The 18,054-nt window shown below is 42.4% G+C and overlaps 1 protein-coding gene and 1 pseudogene across 4 annotated transcripts; one reads left to right on the forward strand and one right to left on the reverse strand.

Moving 5' to 3' along the window:
* Positions 1-1,420: 1,420 nt before the first annotated feature.
* Positions 1,421-9,475, forward strand: LOC115109091 (syntaxin-6-like). Of its 4 annotated transcripts, XR_010461078.1 has the most exons (9): positions 1,421-1,632; positions 2,170-2,338; positions 2,522-2,617; positions 2,872-2,934; positions 3,212-3,340; positions 4,113-4,219; positions 5,826-5,920; positions 6,165-6,879; positions 7,494-9,475. XR_010461078.1 is itself a non-coding variant. In XM_065009618.1 (8 exons), exons 1-8 carry the CDS (start codon positions 1,598-1,600, stop codon positions 6,428-6,430), a joined length of 960 nt encoding a protein of 319 aa, XP_064865690.1. In that variant the 5' UTR covers positions 1,421-1,597; the 3' UTR covers positions 6,431-9,475. The 4 variants fall into 4 exon arrangements, 3 of the variants coding, with proteins under 3 accessions (XP_064865690.1, XP_064865691.1, XP_064865692.1); XM_065009618.1 differs by having other exon boundaries at positions 6,165-9,475; XM_065009619.1 differs by having other exon boundaries at positions 1,422-1,632; positions 6,720-9,475.
* Positions 9,476-13,283: 3,808 nt separating this feature from the next.
* LOC135564568 (uncharacterized) overlaps positions 13,284-18,054 on the reverse strand; it is a 35,883-nt pseudogene continuing 31,112 nt past the window's right edge.

The following is an 18,054-nucleotide window of genomic DNA, read 5'->3' on the forward strand; positions in this document are numbered from 1 at the left end:
CTTTCCCAAGATGATGACTAAAAACCTGGGATCCTATAGAGCCCCACAGTGAAGGTGTCATAATACCCATAAAACCTAGCAGTCAAAATGGTTCCAATAGTTTTTCCACCATTCATTTCCCATAGGGGATTCTAGAAACACTTAAAATAATGTCTGTGTTTTGTGTAGGCTTACCATGGTGTGAAGTTTTAATAAAAATGCAAATCTCTCTGACAAGAGGACTTTCTCCAAATGATATTTTAGAGTTTTTTAGTTGTGTAGAAGTACAGTAAACTGGTGGGTGTATTTCTACCCAACCCACTTTGCTATACACTAGCCATTGTTCCCCACCCCACCCCCATCTGTGAATAAAACGCAGCCCTCCCAGCCCAAACTACTTCCCACAACTATGGATTGTATGGTTTTATGAGTTAAGAAATGGATTGATGTTATATCATAATGTGACCATCAAGGCAAAACACAAGCCAAAATGTTTGATTGAAACAATCATCTAAATGTCCGTACAGCCTCTTTATGTGCAGGTGAAGCAGTTGTAGCTGGAGAAGTTATATGGGTTCAGTGCCTTGCTCAAGTGCATGTCTGGAGATATACTGAACAAAAATAAACACAACATGCAACAATTTCAAAGATTTTACTGAGTTACAGTTCATATGATGAAATCCGCCGATTGAAATAAAAAAATGAGTCCCTAATCTACGGATTTCACATGAATGGTCAGGGGTGCAGCCATGGGTGGGCCTGGGAGGGCATAGGCCCACCCACTGGGGAGCCAAGCTCAGCCAATCAGAATGAGTTTTTCACCACAAAAGTTTTTTTTTTTTTATCACAGACAGAAATAATTCTCAGCACCCCCTCAGATGATCCCACAGGTGAATAAGACAGATGTGGAGGTCCTAGGCTGGCTTGGTCTTGGGCTTGGGCTGGCAACAGCTCTTTTGGACATTCCTGCAGTCAGCATGCCAATTGCACAATCCCTCAAAACATCTGTGATATTGTGTTGTGTGACAAAACTGCACGTTGGATTGGCCTTTTATTGTCCCCAGGAGAAATGCTCACTAACAGGGATGTAAACAAATTTGTGCTCAAAATTTAAGAGAAATACACTTTTTGTGTGTATGGAACATTTCTGGGATCTTTTATTTCAGCCCATGAAACATGGGACCAACACTTTACATGTTGCGTTTATATTTTTGTTCAGTATAGCACCCTTAAATTACCAGTGCCCCACCAGATTATCCCATTACATGGGATACTAACCAGTGACCCTTCGGTTGATGGCCCTCTACCTGCTGAAGGTTGTTTCTTATCTAGGCCTACGTGTAACGACTGATGATTAGATAGCTTTAAAGATAAATACTTCTGGTTGTTCACATTGCATATCTAAATATGTCAGAAACCAGTCACCAAATAATACACAGACCTTCGAACCGGAAGCAAATTTGTGGGGTCATGGAAACTTTGAAACGTTTTCTGTCGGATGCACGCATGTAAACATAACCTCTTGTTTAGTTGGTGTAAGACCAACAACAGGTCATGCATGCCTCTCAAGGGGGTACGAATTTGAAACATTAGTATTGCAGTAAATTATTGAGCAAAAATGTCTATGGAAGATCCGTTTTTCGTCGTCAAATGGTAAATAGCTAAGCCAGCTTCAACCGTAGCTAACGTTATATTGTATCCCATCAAGCCTGACGGCTAACGCTAGCTAACTAGCTTGTAACAAATGGGATTTGTTGAAATGAAATGAAATTGCATTCGTATTTGACAGCCATTGTCACAATGATGAGAGGCATACGATAGCATTTTGTGGCATTTGTCTAAACGGGTTTGATATACAGCTAGCATTATAGCTATAACTAGCATGTTTAGCTAACGGGTAACTCGCTGTCGCAGTAAACAACGTTTAGCTTGTTAGCTACTGTACAATGTATGATTTGTTAAAGACATAAATATCAGTAGCTGTATTAATTATGTTGTATGTGTGGCTATGTTAATATGCCACTGTGACTATAATGTTATGTCTGGCCAGCTACCTTTGATATACACACTATTCGCTCTGGATAAGAGCGTCTGCTAAATGACTTAAATGTAAATGTAAATTGCATTTATATGTGATGTAACTAGATATATAGATACATGTACTTTATTATTGACTCTCCTAATCTCCAGTGAGGTCCAGAAGGCGGTGAACACTGCCCAAGGGCTGTACCAGAGATGGAGCGAGCTGCTACAGGATCCCAGTGGTACTTCCAAGGAGGAGGTGGACTGGACCACAAATGAGTTGAGAAATAGTCTGCGGTCCATCGAATGGGACCTGGAGGATCTCGATGAGACCATCAATATCCTTCCAACATAAAATGTCAATTAGTTTAACTTGCACATATATTGGTTTCTCAAAATAAATACAGTATTTCCTCCAATTGTAGTAGAGTTCAGTCTTCATAGAGAATAACATAAAATGGGTTGTCATGTCTTTGGTGCATGTTAGTGTTGAATAGGCTATTCCTTAACAGTGAATGCAAGTATTGTTGAATCAAACCCTAAGAAGTTCAATCTGGACACAGTGGAGCTGACCAAACGGAAAGGCTTCATCACAAGCACTAGACAAACTGTTAAGGTGAGTCAGGCCTGAGGCACAAGGGCTTGGAAGGAATCCGGTTGAACTTGAAGTAACCATCACACAAAAATATGACTGCAAGCAGCAGTAACACTTAGAATAATTGGGTTCCTGCACCTTCTGTGCTAAAGGTCCAAATGAAAAAAGGACCCCTAATTAGAGCGGTTGTGTTTTGTAATAGCCATTAACGATATGATGGCCGGTGTATGCCTTTATTATATTTGTATTCATTTCTTTGCTGTTTTCTATTTCAGGAAATGAAAGACCACATGTCCAGTCCAACAGCCTTAGCCATGTCAGACAAGAAAAATAGACAGGTGTGTGTAGCTCTGTATAACTATTGGACTAAGATCTTACTGAACTATTTGCATCTAATGGTGCAGTATGATGGAATGCACTTGTCAAACATGTAGCACACATTTGAAAGCTTTGTTGGTTCGTTGACACTGCAAACATTCTCCATTAACATTGGTCAGAGAATAAGTGCCATTTGTATTGGCTGGATCCTTGCACAGAAGACTCCTCCTCACCATTGTATTTGAGCGACTTCAGTAGATCTCATGTGTAATAATTTCTACTCTACTCCTCCACCAGGCTCTGTTAGGGAATAGTGGGTCTCAAGGCCCAATCTGGCAACCAGGACCTGACAAATACACCCGTCTGGACCAAGAGCTACGTACGGCCAACTCCATGTTCATTGATGAGCAGCAAACCCAGCAGCAGGTATAGTTAATAGAAATGTCTCACTCATTCTTATGAGTTTGATATCGACTATTGCTGATTGCTGTACTTACTATGTGCTGGATTTGACATTGTTTTGGCAAAGGAATCATTTTTCCTCATCAGTTGCTTTGTGTGAAATCAAATGAGAAAAAAAATTGCCACATGCACCGAATACTTCAGGTGTAGACCTTACCATGAAATGCTTACTTACAAGCCTTTAACCAACAATGTAGTTCAAAAAATTGAGTTAAGAAAATATTTACTAAATAAATTAAAATAAGTTACACAATAAAATAACAGTAATGAGGCTATGTACAGGGGGTACTGGTACCGAGTCAATGTGTGGGGGTTACAGGTTAGACAAGGTCATTTGTACATGTAGGTAGGGGTGAAGTGACTGCTTGGACCATAATAGTTTGTTGGTGATGTGGACACCAAGGAACTTGAAACTCTCGACCCGCTCCACTACAGCCCCCTCAATGTTAATGGGGGCCGGTTTCAACACTCCTTTTCCTGTTGTCCACGATCAGCTCCTTTGTCTTGCTCACATTGAGGGAGAGGTTGTTGTCCTGGCACCTCTGACCTCCTCCCTATAGACTGTCATCTTTGTCGGTGATCAGGCCTACCACTGTTGTCGTCAGCAAACTTAATGATGGTGACATAAGACATCGGCATTGACCTGTGTGTGTGTTCCTGCGTGTGTGTTTGCCTGCGTGCGTGCCTGTGTGTGTGTGTGTGCATGCGTGTATGTTTGCATGCGTGTGTGTGTCAGCTCATGGCAGAGCAGCAGGATGACCAGCTGGAGCTGGTGTCTGGGACCATCGGGGTGCTGAAGAACATGTCTGAGAGGATTGGTATGGAGCTGGATGAACAGACCGTGTACGTACACAGCCACATCAACAATAGTCAATAACAGGGTTTCAGGTCTGCAAAAGATAATCAGGTGCTGTATGTATCAAGCGTGTCTGACTAGGAGTGCTGATTTAAAGATGGAATTCACAGTAGGGAAACGGCGTCACTGTCCGTCCCACCGCCGTTGTTTTGATTTTGTGTTATTGACGAAGCATGGGTGAGGAGCGTTGCCAACATGGTAAAAAATGTCAGTCCATTTTCTGCTGTTCTATCGTTGTGCAGTGATGTCTGAGGGAATACACTGTTTTCTTGTTTGCAATAACTTTATTTGTTGTAATATCGCATATGGATGTGGTAGTTTCACCATGAAGGAGTCCATCTTTAAGATCAGTTTTGACTTTTAGATTATCATGAATAATATTATATGTAGAGGGGGGACCTGATCCTAGATCAGCACTCCTACTCTGAGACGTTTTGTCAATAAAGGTACCGTAATTGCTGGACTATTAAGCGCACCTGAATATAAACCGCATCCACGGAATTATTAAAAAAGTATTTTGTAAGTAAGTTTCTGCTCAGTACTGTTATCCATGTATTTTGTACATAAATAAGCCGCACATGTCTATAAGCCGCAGGTGCCTACCGGTACATTGAAACAAATGAACTTTACACAGCCTTTAAACGAAACACGGCTTGTAACAAAAATAAATAGGCTTTAACGAAACACGGCTTGTAACAAAAATTAAAACAGTAGCCTACCAAGAAAGTCATTGGTCACTATCTTCCTCCTCCTGTGCACTGAAACCACTGAAGTCATCATCTTCGGTGTCGGAGTTGAATAGCCTCAGAATTGCTTAATCCGATGTTGGATCGTTTTCATTGTCGCTCTCGTCACTTTCATCCGGAGGCAAATACCCCGCTGAGCTCATGCTGCCCCTTCAACAGGCAGCAGTCCAGCCTTTCGAAACCCGTTGATGATAGTGGATTTTTTGACAATGCTCCACGCTGTCAGGACCCACTGGCAGACTTGACCATAAGATGCTCTTCGCCTGCGGCCCGTTTTAGTGAAGGATTTCTCCCCACTTGTCATCCAAGCCTCCCACTGAACAAGGAGCGCCACCTTAAATGCACGATTTACACTGATGTCGAGTGGCTGCAAATACTTTGGGCCATCTGCTTTTCTTCCCTCTGAAAGCTTTTGTTGTCTTTCTGCACTGAGTCAGTTCCTCACGCTGCTGTTTCCAACGTCTTATCATTGACTCATTAAGGCCAAGCTCCCATGCAGCAGCTCTATTTCCTTTTCCAACAGCCAGATTTATCGCCTTCAACTTGAAAGCTGCATCATATGCATTTCTCAGTGTCTTTGCCATGATGAGGGTGACAAAATTACTACCGTAATCAGAATGATGGGAAGTTTGAGCGTGCTCGATTTACGTCGCATTATGTGAAGGTGCTCAGTTTTTTGGCGGCATGAATCTTGTGAAAGTGGGAAAAATCCATAAATTAGCCGCGTCATTGTATAAACCGCGAGGCGAGGTTCAAAGTGTGGGAATAAAGTAGCGGCTTATAGTCCGGAAATTACGGTATATATCTTTCCTGGTATCTACAATGCAGCATCTCTTCTCTCTTGCAGGATGCTAGATGACTTCTCCAATGAGATGGAAGGTACCCACTCCAGACTAGACAATGTCATGAAGAAGCTGGCCAAGGTCTCCAACATGACCACCGGTGAGTAATACAACAGTCTTTTTATTCACCACTTTCTACCTTGAGGAAGAATACACTTCAAAGTTTAGAAGCCATCTCCACTACCGCAAATGTTCAAAGTCTGCCACTTACAGAGGTTACCGAGGTGGCAGTAATGTATTATTGTTGATGTCTTTTGATGTTCTTTAATATGTCCAGGTCACTGATGTATGGATGGTCATTAAAGATGATATATGCTTTACTTGAGAGTGGCTTCCTGTTGAAGGGAATGTCTGTGCCAGACGACCTGGAGTCATAAAGGGTCACGGCTGGAGAGGAAGGAAAAGTACCCCCCCACACCCCATCAAATGGTTGCACCACCTTATAAGGAAACACCCTCAGGAAGCTTTCAACAGGAAGAACTCAGGAGACAGGGAGTCAAATGAAATCTGGCCGTTTTTTTGTCAGGATATCCTGCCGGTTCTTTCCCCCCAGCCCCTAGACAATGTGCCTGCCGGTACTTTCCCCCCGGCCCCTAGACAATGTTCTTAGGGTTTTATATAGTATTATTCCCCTGCTATTTTTTCCCCCCCTTTGCAACATGCCACTCCAGTTGCAACTTTAAAATATGATTGTTTCAGGTTGAAAGACATGATAGCCTTCATAGAACATAAATTCCTCACAATTGTATGTATTTGGACCTTTCATGCCTTAATATGTCTGAAATAATTGTGTTATTTATTTATTTTTACATAAAATAAAAAAAACTGCAGATCAATTGCTCCTCACGTTGTTTGATACAGTTCACCCTCCTCTCTTTCTCTCTTCCCTTCTCTTGCAGACCGCCGACAGTGGTGTGCTATCGGCATTCTACTGGCCATTCTGTTTGTGGTCGTCATGCTCCTCTTAATCCTATGATGACCGTCCACCACCACAACAACACCCCTGTCTCCGTTTGACCATAGGGATGGACTTTACATGGGGCTTGGGAAAACATCAAGGTTTCCATTGACATAGGGAAATGGCTATCTACCCCAACCCTCTTTTTACTACATACTGCTGAATATACAGCGATTCTTCCATAGCTGGTGCAAGTTTCTGCTCAAGCAACATTCTCAGTTGTCATTTTAGCACTAAACTTAAACCTTCCTTGGCATCTCTATGTAGGATTTGGCCCTATGTGAATACTAGGCTACAAAATATTTTCCGGAAACCCATTTGAGGTAAACCAGGGTATAACCAGGGTCGTTGCATACTCCTTGTGACATTTTAGTGTTCATATTCAGAGAATAATGTATGAAGAAGACTCCACTCCGCTTATCTAATCGTTAGTGTTTTTATTGAAAGGGGCTTGTCTATCGTTTCTCGCTGGAAAAACCCCTACGGCTACCTGATGCACTGTTGGCATAAAACGTTTATATGTATATATAGTAAACTGTATATATAATCTTAATTGAAACAAAACACTGGAGTTCCCTAACAAGGAAAATAATATATATTGCTAAGTGGGTATACATATCACTAACCACACTAAAATGGTTCACCTTAATGTGTTATTATATATTTTTCTTAATCTATGTTCTTTCTTTTTGTATGTGTGTATTTTGGCGTATAGGCTTATACACGATCAACAGGTGTTTAACACTCGCCTGCAAGATCAAGTCGCTGCCTGCAATACTGAACGTAGTGGAGCATATCCATAGACATCTGGAACAGGGCTCAATCCTGAATTTATGTGTCTAACGTGAGCAGTCTTATCTTGTACGTAAAGTGGCATGATCTAGAAGTCCTTCTACCACATGTCTATATGTTTGGTATCTTTCAGTCCGACAACATTTCACCATGAGGGTCATTCTAAAGACTATATGCTTATGAACAGTGTGTGACACACCCCCAGGTGTACTTGAATCTAGCATGTCAACAGATCTAAGGTTGTTTATCTCAGCGACTAAGGGTCATGCATTTGTTTTGGAATGTGGTTATGTGGTTTTTACAAGTCCTTTATTCCAAAGGCTTGTGTTAAAAAAAAAAAACGCTAATTGAGAAGCCTGACCTGTGTTGTGGTTTATCAGTGTTACAGGAACCCTGTTGTAAAAATGATTAATGGGGGAAATCATTTGACTGTCATGCCTGGGTCGTATTCATTTGGGTACTCCATAGCAAAACATTTTGCAACAGACAAGTAATGTTTAATTTCAGTCAGCTTTCTTCTGTTTGGTGCTTAATGAATACAGCCCTGGGTGTTGCAATAAGACAGACTGAGAACAGAGATCTGCATAGCCAGTGCTGTTTGCTGATACTGTAGTAGGCTGATGCTCTATGTTATGCTAGGGCTGGAAACTTAATTTTGATCTTGCTTCCCTGTACCTCGCCCCTACCTTGGGTTCCAGGATAAATCGTAAATTGAGGGTTGAATGAATCTTCTCTGTGTGTTCCTATACAGTTCAAGGAGAATGATACTGTTATGTTAGTTATTGTGGAAACCTGGTAACAGTTTGATTTGAATAGGCCTCAACTCATTTGAGGACTTGATATGAACGTAATACATTAATTGACTGTATTTTAGGTTGTACTACCTCAATCCACAAGTGACAGTAAATCAAGACAGTCAAATAATGCAATACACCAGAATGATCATGTGATGGTACTACTATATGAAATATAATGGACACTAGTGATCAAATCTGAGTTCTGAAAACACTCCACAGTCTTCTTTCAAAGGTTTTATGAAGTTAGAAAGAAATATTGTATGTCAATTGTTTTTATTAGTTGTTTATTTATTATTTCATGACGGTTAGTTAACACAAGTTTACTGTAAGTTAACTGTACAGTATTGCATTTATAGTGTATATGACATCATTAGGTAGAAAACATTTACTAACATTTCTTTGTTTTCTTTTGGTCTCTTTAAAAAAAAAAAAATTAAATGGTCTCTTTTAAGCGTCCACACATTTTCAGCAGTGTTATATCTGGTAGAAAGGGTGTGAGTTGGTTGAAAATATTGGCATTTATTTCAGATTATGGATATTTTGAAAGCATGACAATGACCCAGACAATGATGTACCATCTGAAAATCACTTGTCAGTCACAATTTTGAATTTATTGAAGTTGCAAGTAATTGTGATGCCGTATTACGATACAAAGTACCCTCAGTATTTATACTGTACTTAATGCACAGCAAAGTCACTGGTGATAGGTGGATGAGACCTATTTGGTGTATGTGATAATAAATAGTACTGTTTGTGGAGAATGGGTACAGTCCATGACATTGGAAGTCAAGATTAGTGTTTGATTGGATTAAACAACTGTGTTCCCATAGAGGAGGAGGCGAAGCTAGAGGTTTCACTCGCCAAAATCTGATTTAAGCTTGTCGCCCGCCCGCCTTTGGGACAACGACTGCCATTTTTAGGGCAGAGACATAAGCATGATCTCGTCATCATATACAGATGTCTGGTGTTCCTCTTGTTTGTGTAGTCATGCGTCTGGAGTGTATAAAAATGCTTTTTACCCTTGAACTTTGACTTCATGTCATCGTATCATCATGGCTGTGCGTCTGTCCTGAAAATAAAACAGCAAGCAGGATGCTGCGAATATTCACTATGTTTCAGCTCATTTCAATAACATATGAATGATGTGCTCAATTTGTCTGATTCTCCTGTGTTTTTAGAAGGGTCTACAGCTCTTGATGGAAACCAATACTAGCCGCAGATCTAGGATCAGAATACCCTTCTCTGTTCCTATCCATGTAGAGGGATGATAAGTTATCTGGCCCTGTATTATTGGTTATGGGGACCTTGTTCCTACTCAGGGTTGTTATTCTTCCTGATTAGTCAAATCCTAATTTCTAGATGTTCTACGTTGTACTGATCACGAGCCTCGTCCATTTGGCTCCAAGGAATTGTCCTAGGATGTACAATGAGTGTACAAAACATTACTCCTGCTCTTTCCATGCCATAGACTGACCAGGTGTAAGCAGTGATCCATTATTGATGTCACCTGTTATATCCATATCGGTGTAGATGAAGGGGAGGAGACTGGTTAAAAATATATTATTAAGCCCTGAGACATGGATTGTGTATTTGTTTGAGTGTGTCAAGACTTGCACCGCTGCTGGGTTTTTCACGCCTAACAGGGGGTGTGACTCATTTTTAGGAAGGTATTCCTAATGTTTTGTACACTCATTGGCTGTTGGGAAGGTTCTAAGAGGAAAAGGGGAGACCGGGTTAATGTCAGCGGGGCCAGCTGGGCCGTTGGTGGCAGTTTCAGACGTCATCTATTGATCCAGACAGCCAGAAGGGAGCAGAGCACTTCTTATTGAACATCACTGAGCAGTGGTTGAACCCAGGCCACTTGACAGGTGGCCCTCTCCTCCCATGTTTCCCCGCCCTCCCACGTTTTTCCTTTGTCCGGAGAGGAAATTATTAGTCATCCACACCTGGGTACCCCACTCAAACACAGCGCTCACCCCTGAATACAGCACTCTGTATCTGTGGAAAGACAATGGTTTACAGGAAGCCAGAGAAGTATAACATAACGCTGACACTAAGTTTGTCCTGACATTGTCTGATAGCAATGACAGTGTTATTTTTACCACTAGATTGCAGCTTGTACCACTAAGGGCAAAGAGCTTCCTAGGATCCAGGAAGAGATGGAGACTGCTATGAGGATGTTTGGAAGGCACTGATATAATGTGCAAATCTCCATATAAAAGAAAAGAGAAATTACTGTATGCGTGCGTGTGTGTTCATATGTGCCTGGTCCTGGAGGTTGGTGGAACCTTAATTGGGGAGGATGGACTTGTGACGACCCTCCCACTCTGTCTGCCGTATTCGTAGTCTTTGTTCTTGTTTCCTTATTAGGATGCCGGTGGGCGGAGTGCAGAGGGTCGTCAGCTACATGGGAAACACCTGGGCCAGGTGTCTCCCAGGATAAATAGACCTCTTCCACATTCATGGAAGAGACTCTCTCCATGCAGACACCTTTGTAGATTGTGGTGTGGTTCTTGGTGGCCTTTTGTTTGTTTGCGTTGTCACCTTTCAACACCCTGCATTCTCACATTCATGCATGCAAAACACTCACTTACACTACTGATTACTGATTACACACACCATTGTATATTATACTTAGTTGCTTTAGTTAATAAATATATATTTTGCTACTCCTTATCTCCACGTTGTCTCCCTTTCAAATCAAATCAAATCAAATTTTATTTGTCACATACACATGGTTAGCAGATGTTAATGCGAGTGTAGCGAAATGCTTGTGCTTCTAGTTCCGACAATGCAGTGATAACCAACAAGTAATCTAACTAACAATTCCAAAACTACTGTCTTATACACAGTGTAAGGGGATAAGGAATATGTACATAAGGATATATGAATGAGTGATGGTACAGAGCAGCATACAGTAGATGGTATCGAGTACAGTATATACATATGAGATGAGTATGTAGACAAAGTAAACAAAGTGGCATAGTTAAAGTGGCTAGTGACATAAGAATGCAGTCGATGATCTAGAGTACAGTATATACATATGCATATGAGATGAATAGTGTAGGGTAAGTAACATTATATAAGGTAGCATTGTTTAAAGTGGCTAGTGATATATTTACATCATTTCCCATCAATTCACCTTTTTAAAGTGGCTGGAGTTGGGTCAGTGTCAATGACAGTGTGTTGGCAGCAGCCACTCAATGTTAGTGATTGCTGTTTAACAGTCTGATGGCCTTGAGATAGAAGCTGTTTTTCAGTCTCTCGGTCCCAGCTTTGATGCACCTGTACTGACCTCGCCTTCTGGATGATAGCGGGGTGAACAGGCAGTGGTTTGGGTGGTTGATGTCCTTGATGATCTTTATGGCCTTCCTGTAACATCGGGTGGTGTAGGTGTCCTGGAGGGCAGGTAGTTTGCCCCCGGTGATGCGTTGTGCAGACCTCACTACCCTCTGGAGAGCCTTACGGTTGAGGGCGGAGCAGTTGCCGTACCAGGCGGTGATACAGCCCGCCAGGATGCTCTCGATTGTGCATCTGTAGAAGTTTGTGAGTGCTTTTGGTGACAAGCCGAATTTCTTCAGCCTCCTGAGGTTGAAGAGGCGCTGCTGCGCCTTCTTCACGACGCTGTCAGTGTGAGTGGACCAATTCAGTTTGTCTGTGATGTGTATGCCGAGGAACTTAAAACTTGCTACCCTCTCCACTACTGATCCATCGATGTGGATAGGGGGGTGTTCCCTCTGCTGTTTCCTGAAGTCCACAATCATCTCCTTAGTTTTGTTGACGTTGAGTGTGAGGTTATTTTCCTGACACCACACTCCGAGGGCCCTCACCTCCTCCCTGTAGGCCGTCTCGTCGTTGTTGGTAATCAAGCCTACCACTGTTGTGTCGTCCGCAAACTTGATGATTGAGTTGGAGGCGTGCATGGCCACGCAGTCGTGGGTGAACAGGGAGTACAGGAGAGGGCTTTGTTACGGGCTTTGAGCCGGTTCGTGACAGACTGGTGGTAACGGCTGGAGCCAAGTAAGTGGAATGGTATCAAACACATGGTTCCAGGTGTTTGATGCCATTTGCTCCGTTCTAGTCATTATTATGAGCCTTCCTCCCCTCAGTAGCCTCCTGCGGTGCCTGGCAGTGTGTACATGTGTTTGTGTGTGTGCAGGAGCACCCGGCTAGGGGGTTGGTGGGGCGCAGGTGCATGTGGCAGGTTCCCAGCTCCCCTCTTGTTCCACAAAAGATGAATAAAGGGGCCAGCTAAGCACACGCCCCCATAGAGAGGAGAGGAAGGAGGGGGTTCACCCAGCCCCTCTAGACAGCTGGTGTCAGTAGCTTTGTAATGCATGGTGGGGGTGAAGTGTTTAGGGCTCAGACATTGTGAGTATTGGTATACAACAGAAGGACAGTGGAAGTGATTCCTTTGCTGAATTCTAAATGGACAATGAGTCACAAGAGTGTATACATTCATCTATTTGATCTACTTTGATTGTTCTCCACCAAACCATCTGCCTGAGACACCTCTATAGTTAAAGAGGTCTTGCGGGGTGTGTTGGTGGTGATATACCAACCTTCATGTTACCAGGGGGATATGGGGGGGAAGGATATTGATCACACTCCCCCGTCGGTCTCCCTTTCTCCAGACCACCTGAGGCCCTGGCTAGTCAACTCTACACAACGGTCGCCTCTTCCCAAATTCATCCCTCTTTCACCTCTATTGCTGAAAGTCAAAGAGGCCATTGACTCAAGTGGTGAAAGATGACCCATACAGCTGGTTGACATCGGTAGATACTGTGTAGATGCTTCTTGTTATTGAAGTGAAGCTGACATAATTTGCTTTGAGGAGGACACAATCAGGGTGTATAATTTGAATAATGGAGAGGACAATATTGAATGACAAGCAATTCCAATGCAAGGTATGAAAGAACAAGTAGTACACAATGTTTTATTTGGACCATAGATATAAATAAAAGAAAATACATATTGCGTGACAGTGAAAAGTCTGTTCTTTGTACACTTTAATACTGGTGAAGAAGTGAGGAGTCATTTGATGTGTCGATACTTTCAGTGCTTTCCTATCGTCAGTCACCCATGTAATGACCTCTAGTACCGTGTATTTACTGTTGAAATGTCAAAAATGACTATGCATTTTCCCATTGGGTCTGACATCAACTTCTCTGATCTCGTTTCTCATCGTTGTCTCTACAACCCAATGGTCTGACATGGTTTTCAAATGCCTTTCTTCAGACAATCAACCAGACACTTAGGAAGTTATTGCTTTGTGTACAGTGCATTATTGTAATGACATTAACAAATCAGCAGCATTGGAAAGGACTTTGTACATTGACAGATTAACCCAGAATTCAGATCCAAGACTGACATCTACCAACCAGGAATAACCTAATAAAAGAGAGATGATTAGATGTGACAATGACCATAGGAGTTGGCAAGACCGCATAAACAGATCTGGGACCAGGTTAAGATAAGAGGTGTTCAGTTACCGAAAGTACCTTTCTGATCAATAGAGGAACTTAATCCTATTTGGGTACAGCACATATGGCAAAATGTCAACAAAAAATGATTCTTTGTTTGGCAAATAGACAAGCAAAGAAGAAAGTGGAGGATCCTTCAGTACAATCAAGTTGGAATGGATATAGAGTGTTAATCCATGTGGACCGAGGAAAAAAGTCAAACAAAATGGAAGGTTTTGTAGTGATGTTAGATAAGAACAGTCTAGGATAGAACACACAAGAGTTCAAAGAATTAGTAACACAATGAAATAGTCATTTACAAGTTTGTTATTACTATTGCAATTGACAAAATGTAGTTGAACCTGGGTCTGTAGTGACGCCTCGTGCTTTAGATCCGACAGACCATTTCTGTATGGACCTTGCTTTGTGCACAGGGGCATTGTCATGCTGAAACAGGAAAGGGCCTTCCCCAACCTGCTGCAAAGTTGGAAGCACAGAATCATCTAGAATGTAATTGCATGCTATAGCGTTAAGATTTCCCTTCGCTGGAACTAAGGGGCCTAGCCCAAACTATGAAAAACAGCCCCAGACCATTATTCCTCCACCACCAAACTTCACAGTTGACACTATGCATTGGGGCAGGTAGAGTTCTCCTGCCATCGGCCAAACCCAGAATTGTCTGTCGGACTGCCAGATGGTGAAGCGTGATTCATCACTCCAGAGAAGCATTTCCACTGCTCTAGAGTCCCATGGCGGCGAGCTTTACACCACTCCAGCTGACGCTTGGCATTGTGCATGGTGATCTTAGGCATGTGTGCGGCTACTTGGCCATGGAAACCCATTTCATGAAGGTCAAGGCGAACAGTTCTTGTCCTGATGTTGCTTCCAGAGGCAGTTTGGAACTCGGTACTGAGAGTTGCAAAGGAGGACAGATGATTTTTACACGCTATGCTCTTCAGCACTCAACGGTCCTGTTCTGCGAGCTTGTGTGGACTACCACTTTGCGGCTGAGCCGTTGTTGATCCTAGATGTTTCCACTCCACACAGCACTTACAGTCGACCGGGGCAGCTCTACCTGGGCAGAAATTTGATGAACTGACTTGTTGGAAAAGTGGCATCCTATGACGGTGCCACGTTGAAATTCACTGAGCTCTTCAATAAGGCCATTCTACTGCCAATGTTTGTCTATGGAGATTGAATGGCTGTGTGCTCGATTTTATACACTTATCAGCGATGGGTATGGCTGAACTAGCCGAATCCACTAATTTTAAGGGGTACCCACATACTTTTGTATACAGTATATGGTGTACTTCTTTATCCCCTTAGTGCTTCAGTTCATATCCAATACTATTTTTATGACTAGTCCAAGTCCAAAACTTTATGATGCTTTCCTATAGTTCCATTCACTCCATGAGGCTGGCTGAGCAAAATTAGCATCTTGGACTCGAAGAGACTGCCCAGTGTCTTCTCTAACAACTGTTAGGTTTGCTTCAATTGCATCACTTTTGAGAGGCTGTCGTAGCGGAATCAGAATTAGTTAGGTAACATTGATAAATAAGATGTTTTATCTACTTTCATAAATATGCTTATGTGGGAAAGTCACTTGGGGCCCAGAGAGGGGAGAGGTCAGGATAGGTCTATATGACCTAGAGGCTCACTCCTCTCAGGGAGCTTGTCTAGGGGTGGGTTGTATTTGAGATGGGAGTACCTAGAATTGACAATTGATATATGCCATTGGATGAGGTAATGTTTTGGTCATATGAAGTACCAAGAACGATAAGTTAAACCTTGTCTTAGAGAGCAAACTGAACGATAATTTATAGCTAATGCTGTCTGGCTACTGGATACTCCTCTCTCAAGTAAAAGTCTTCCTTTGTGCAGTTTTCCTAAGACCTGTGGTTCGTCATTGTGAGTTGAGAGGGGTGGATCTTTGCTATAAAAGATGTCAGTTGCCATTATGTTGACACTCAGAATTCATTTATAGACACTGAATTGACTGAATTGAGAGTCACAGGGCTATGGTGAAGCTCATATTATTAAAAGATTAAGTTTAAAGTATAACTCTGACTTGTGTGTTGTTTGTAAACTCTCCTTTCACTTAGTAATACAGGAAATTACCACAACAATGCTTCATATGTTCTCTGTTTCTAGCCCATACATTTATTATCTCAATTCCAGGTCTGGTTTCTAACTAAACCAATTACCACAATAAAAATAGGATTTAATTGCATAAAGATGACCTCAGTCAAGATGCATAGAATGGAGGAGATTTGTGTGAGGTATTTAACAGAGAATCTCCTACCAGACTATTGTTGCTGTGTAAGCAGCTGATAGCTTTGTGCATTACCTGTAATGATAATGTGTATTTTGGCACTGCTGGTTGTTTTCAACAGTGAAAGTAAGGAGCACCTAAGGCCAAAGAACTCTAGGAAAAATATATAACAGGACATGAGGAAATGTGAGACAGCTTCTGCTCTAATGGCAACTCCATCTGAACCACTTAGAAAAATGACCCAATTGTGTCGTGTCTTCAGAAGAATAACGCAACATTTCTGAGAGAAGTCACTATGACCAAAGCAAGCGGCCATAGACATATTCAGTCATTGAGCCGGTCTCACTCACTGCCTCTCTGTCATACCCCAAACACCCCAGGTTTCCATTGTGTTTGTGGTTGCTGTGGTGTCTGGTTTCCATTACATTGCGGGTTTCCATGGCATTGCCGGTTGCCATGGTGTCACCACGGTGACCGGCGGTCCTCAGGTTGTGTAGCGAGGAGGGGGGAGCCTCCTGTGTCGGAGCACGCGGACAGAGGCTATGTTCTCCTGGGTCAAGAGGCGTGTCACCAGGTCCAGACTGAGGCCGGCCACCTTCTCACAGTTCACCTCCAGCAGCTCGTCTCCCAGCCCCAGCAGCCCCCCGTACATCTTCACTGTGCTGCTGTCGCCCATCTCTTCAACATACACACCTACAGAACAGACAGGATAATGTCCAGGAGCATGTTACTGGTAGGGTCACACATACACACTTATTTTATAACACACATCTACAGGCAAATGTGTAGGAGCATTCTACTGATACCCCGCGTACATACGAGGAGTATTATTACATCTGACTAATTACACACCAACACCTACAGGACAGACTGTAAGGGAGGGGAGTGTTATTACATCTGACTAATTACACACCAACACCTACAGGACAGACTGTAAGGGAGGGGAGTATTATTACATCTGATAATTACACACCAACACCTACAGGACAGACTGTAAGGGAGGGGAGTATTATTACATCTGATAATTACACACCAACACCTACAGGACAGACTGTAAAGGAGGGGAGTATTATTACATCTGACTAATTACACACCAACACCTACAGGACAGACTGTAAGGGAGGGGAGTATTATTACATCTGATAATTACACACCAACACCTACAGGACAGACTGTAAGGGAGGGGAGTATTATTACATCTGACTAATTACACACTAACACCTACAGGACAGACTGTAAGGGAGGGGAGTATTATTACATCTGATAATTACACACCAACACCTACAGGACAGACTGTAAGGGAGGGGAGTATTATTACATCTGATAATTACGCACCTACAGGACAGACTGTAAGGGAGGGGAGTATTATTACATCAGACTAATTACACACTAACACCTACAGAACAGACTGTAAGGGAGGGGAGTATTATTACATCTGACTAATTACACACTAACACCTACAGGACAGACTGTAAGGGAGGGGAGTATTATTACATCAGACTAATTACACACTAACACCTACAGAACAGACTGTAAGGGAGGGGAGTATTATTAAATCTGATAATTACACACTAACACCTACAGGACAGACGGTAAGGGAGGGGAGTATTATTACATCTGACTAATTACACACTAACACCTACAGGACAGACTGTAAGGGAGGGGACTATTATTACATCAGACTAATTACACACTAACACCTACAGGACAGACTGTAAGGGAGGGGAGTATTATTACATCAGACTAATTACACACTAACACCTACAGGACAGACTGTAAGGGAGGGGAGTATTATTACATCTGATAATTACACACCAACACCTACAGGACAGACTGTAAGGGAGGGGAGTATTATTACATCTGACTAATTACACACTAACACCTACAGGACAGACTGTAAGGGAGGGGAGTATTATTACATCTGATAATTACACACCAACACCTACAGGACAG

Source organism: Oncorhynchus nerka, linkage group LG25 (genome assembly GCF_034236695.1).
Source record: "Oncorhynchus nerka isolate Pitt River linkage group LG25, Oner_Uvic_2.0, whole genome shotgun sequence".
In the NCBI taxonomy this organism is placed as follows: Eukaryota; Metazoa; Chordata; class Actinopteri; order Salmoniformes; family Salmonidae; genus Oncorhynchus; species Oncorhynchus nerka.